The sequence below is a fragment of the Ptychodera flava genome, chromosome 20, assembly GCF_041260155.1.
Source record: "Ptychodera flava strain L36383 chromosome 20, AS_Pfla_20210202, whole genome shotgun sequence".
NCBI lineage: Eukaryota > Metazoa > Hemichordata > Enteropneusta > Ptychoderidae > Ptychodera > Ptychodera flava.
In genome coordinates, this window is record NC_091947.1 from 11,825,143 (window position 1) to 11,829,323 (window position 4,181).

General features: G+C 45.9%; 2 protein-coding genes across 2 annotated transcripts; both read left to right on the forward strand.

The window, feature by feature from the left end:
• The first annotated feature begins 203 nt into the window (after window positions 1–203).
• Window positions 204–2,726, forward strand: LOC139120675 (uncharacterized). The gene has a single exon (XM_070685202.1). The coding sequence runs from the start codon at window positions 204–206 to the stop codon at window positions 2,724–2,726; it is 2,523 nt and encodes an 840-aa protein (XP_070541303.1).
• Window positions 2,727–2,758: 32 nt separating this feature from the next.
• On the forward strand, window positions 2,759–3,793 carry LOC139120676 (uncharacterized). The gene has a single exon (XM_070685203.1). The coding sequence runs from the start codon at window positions 2,759–2,761 to the stop codon at window positions 3,791–3,793; it is 1,035 nt and encodes a 344-aa protein (XP_070541304.1).
• Window positions 3,794–4,181: the final 388 nt, after the last annotated feature.

A 4,181-nucleotide genomic window follows, 5' to 3' on the forward strand; every position in this document is an offset into this window, starting at 1 on the left:
CGTTGATGGCCTAGAAATACTAGAACATTCAGAAAATATGAAACGGATCGTCAAGAAGCTTCCTTACTTTATTCAAGATTCTTGGAGTAAACGCACAGCGAAGATACGCAAAGCCAAGAAAAGAGTAAGATTTGAAGACCTCGTCGATCTGGTGAAGTCCGAAGCAGAGCAGACTGTCATGCCCGGACTACAGTAGACAAGCAATGGCTAGTCTCGACAATCCAGTGAAAAAGAAGAGAGGTACAGACAAAGTGGAACAATCTTTCGCCACTAGCGTTACAAGCGCAGACAAGAAGACGAACCAAGGGAGCAAGAAGAGCAACACTTCAACCTCCAAACCAAACAAGGCTCAACAGAAACCATGCCTGCACTGCCAAGATAACAATCATTCTTTCGACAGTTGCGAACAATTGATTGCAGCCAGTCAAGAAGATACTGTTAACTTTCTGAGAAACCAAGGTGTATGTTTTGGCTGTCTGAAACCTGGTCACCGGAGTAGGCAATGCAAGCAGAAAGCTAAATGCTCCAAATGCCAAGGAAAACACCCAACAGTACTACATCAGGATCGTCGACCGACAACTGATAAAGATGAGGATTCAAAGAGACCAGTACAGACGGAGAGTGTCGCAGTACACTGCACCACGGCAGAGGTGGACCAAGTACAGTCCTTTATGGGGACCGGTGGTCAAGACGATGACACCGGTGGTGATGATGATAACTGCAAGGTCCTGCTGACTATTATCCCTGTCAAGGTGAAGTTGAAAGGCTCAAATAGAATGGTACAGACTTATGCCTTTCTGGACACAGGTAGTGTCATATCATTCTGCACAGAAGCGTTACAGAGAAAACTTGGAGCCACAGGCAGAAAGACAAAGCTGACGGTAAATACAGTGAACGGCTTAGGCAGCCACACCTGCGACAAAGTCACTGGCATAGAAGTTTACAACCTAGACTGTTCAGAGCCACAGGTAGAGCTGAAAACAGTATACACTAAACCAGAGATAGGCGTCTCTGAAGACTACATTCCCCGTCAAGAGGATCTCATGAGATGGCCGCATTTGAAGAATATAAGGCTTCCAAGAATAGATGCCGAAATAGGACTGATGATAGGTACCGGAGAAACAGCAGTATTTACCCCTCTGGAAACAATACGTGGTCCGGACTCAACCCCTCACGCATGCAGAACACGCGTAGGATGGATCCCCTGGCACGTAGTCAGATTGAACGAACAAGGGCAACATCCTCCCAGCTACAGAACAGAAGTTGTGGCCGTAGAGGATATGGAAGAATTGGATAAACTAGACAGGTTAGTGCGACATTCCATTGACCTTGATTTTCCTGAGCGCATGATAGATGACAAAAGGGAACACTCCCAAGAAGACAAGAAGTTCATGCAGAAAGTAAACGAAACCATTGAGCTAGTAGACGAACACTACAAAATGGGACTTCCATTCAAAAATGAAAGAGTTCGACTACCGGACAATCAGCACTATGCCTTACAACGTTTTAAAGGCCTTGAAAGAAAGTTGAGAAACAACCCAAAGTTCCATGCCGACTACCAGAAGTTCATGGCAGACATAATTGAGAAGGGATACGCAATACAAGTCCCTAACGACGAGTTAGATCGAGACGACGGAAAGGTATGGTATATACCCCACCATGGAGTATATCATCCGAAGAAACCAGAGAAGATCCGCGTTGTCTTTGACTGTTCAGCAAAGTTCCAAGGTGTGTCGTTGAACAACCTATTACTACAAGGGCCGGATCTGACGAATAATCTACTAGGAGTGTTATTACGATTTCGACAGGAACCAATCGCTTTAATGGCAGACATAGAGGCTATGTTCCACCAGGTAAAGGTTAGAGAAGAGGACAGTGACTGTCTACGCTTCTATTGGTGGCCAGATGGAAACATAGAAAGCCCTCCAAGAGTCTATAAAATGATGGTTCACCTGTTCGGTGCAGTATCATCCCCGAGCTGCGCGAACACAGCACTACACAAGATGGCCGACGACAACAGCCACCTATTCAACAAGGAAGTTGTCAAAACAATAAAGAGAGACTTCTACGTAGATGATTGCCTCAAGTCGGTAGAAAATGCGAAGAAGGCAATCGAGTTGACGCAAGATCTGACTGCAGCTTGCAAGAAGGGCGGTTTCCGTCTAACAAAGTGGGTGAGCAACAGCCGCGAAGTATTGGAGACTATACCAAAAGAAGAAAGAGCTAAGGAAATCAAAGACCTGAAGCTGGAATACGACTGCCTACCAGTAGAGCGTGCCCTAGGTACTTCATGGTCGGTCGAGTCAGACACCATAGGATTCCAGATCAACATTGAAAGCCGGCCTCCAACGAGAAGAGGCATACTATCAATTATCAGCTCAGTATACGATCCCATTGGACTCGCAGCTCCGTTCATCCTACCTGCAAGAATACTACTTCAAGACTTGTGTCGTAGAGGTATTGGCTGGGATGCAAAGATCAAAGAAGACGATCGGAAGAAATGGCTAAGATGGCTATCAGATCTTCCAAAACTAGAAAACGTATCAACTCAGAGGTGCTACAAACCAGCAGACTTTGGCGAAGTCAAGGTACGTGAAATACATCACTTTTCTGATGCCAGTGAATATGGATACGGTGTCGCATCGTATATTAGACTCATAAATGAAGACGGAAGAATTCACTACGCCTTCCTTATGGGAAAAGCAAGGGTTGCACCACTGAACTGACAGCAGCTACAGTTGCTGTGAGAATGAACACAATGTTGGAGGAAGAACTCGACATTAAGAACGACAAGGTATACTTCTGGACAGACAGCACATCAGTGATTAAGTACTGCGCCAATGAAACATCCCGATTCCACACCTTCGTAGCCAACCGGATCAACATTATACGTGAAGGTTCGGATAGTAAACAGTGGAAGTACGTCGACACAAAATCCAACCCAGCAGACGACGCATCTAGGGGACTAACGGTAGACAAGTTCCTGCAAAACAAAAGATGGCTGCGAGGACCAGATTTCCTGTGGAAACGAGAAAGTGAATGGCCTACACAACAGGACATCTCCAGAGCGCTATGTAATAAAGACCCGGAAGTCAAGCGGGAAGCATCGGTGTACAGCACCGTACTAGTAGAGCAAGAGTTTGGGGTAGAGAAGATCATACTACGCTACTCCAGCATGATGAAACTAAAGAAAATAGTCGGATGGTTCCTGTTGGCGAAGAAAAACTTTCAAGATAAATGCCGCAAAAGAAAGGAAGGCGATGAAGACACCAACGCAGATACTAGCCAGAAGAGTTGTGAAACAACGATCCCACCTGTTTCACTAGAGAATCTGCAAAGGGCAGAAGATGCAATCATGAAGTATGTGCAGCGAAAGCATTTTCCAGATGAAATGGCACTCCTACAACGAAAGAAGCAAGTCAGGAGATACAGCCCATTATATAAGCTGGACCCAATTTTGGATAAAGGAATAATACGAGTTGGCGGACGCCTGGAACGTGCCTCAGTGTCACCAGACAGCAAGCACCCGATAGTGCTGCCTAAAGACTCACCAGTGTCAACAATCATACTCCAAGAAACCCACAAAGAAGTCGGACATCTTGGAAGGAACTCGATGCTGGCGAAGCTAAGAGAGAAATATTGGATTCTACGGGCGCCTACAGCACTCCGCAACCTCGTAACCAAATGTGTCATCTGTAGAAAATATAGAGCGAAAGTTTGTGAGCAGAAGATGTCAGACCTACCTAAGGACGCATCACCCCCGAAGAGCCACCATTCACTCGCACAGGTGTAGATTACTTCGGACACTGGAGGTCAAACGTGGCCGTGTCACTGAGAAGAGGTATGGAGCGATCTTCACATGTATGGCGACTCGTGCGGTACACTTAGAAGTAGCCTGCTCATTAGATACAGATTCGTGCATCAACGCCATCAGAAGATTTATAGCACGAAGAGGACAAGTTAGAGGTCCATCAGATCAGACAACGGACTAACTTTGTCGCAGCCGACAAAGAGCTGAAGGAGAGTATCAGGAGATGGAACCAAGAGAAGATAGCTGAGATGCTCCACCAACAAGACATCAAATGGGAATTCAACCCCCCAGCAGGTTCCCACTTTGGAGGAGTATGGGAGCGTCACATCAGAACCATAAGGAAAATCATCTTTTCCTTGCTCAAAGAACA

Excerpts from the sequence above, each read along its gene's own strand:
- LOC139120675 (XM_070685202.1), top strand. The coding sequence starts at position 204 with ATGGCTAGTCTCGACAATCCAGTGAAAAAGAAGAGAGGTACAGACAAA.
- LOC139120676 (XM_070685203.1), top strand. The coding sequence starts at position 2,759 with ATGTTGGAGGAAGAACTCGACATTAAGAACGACAAGGTATACTTCTGG.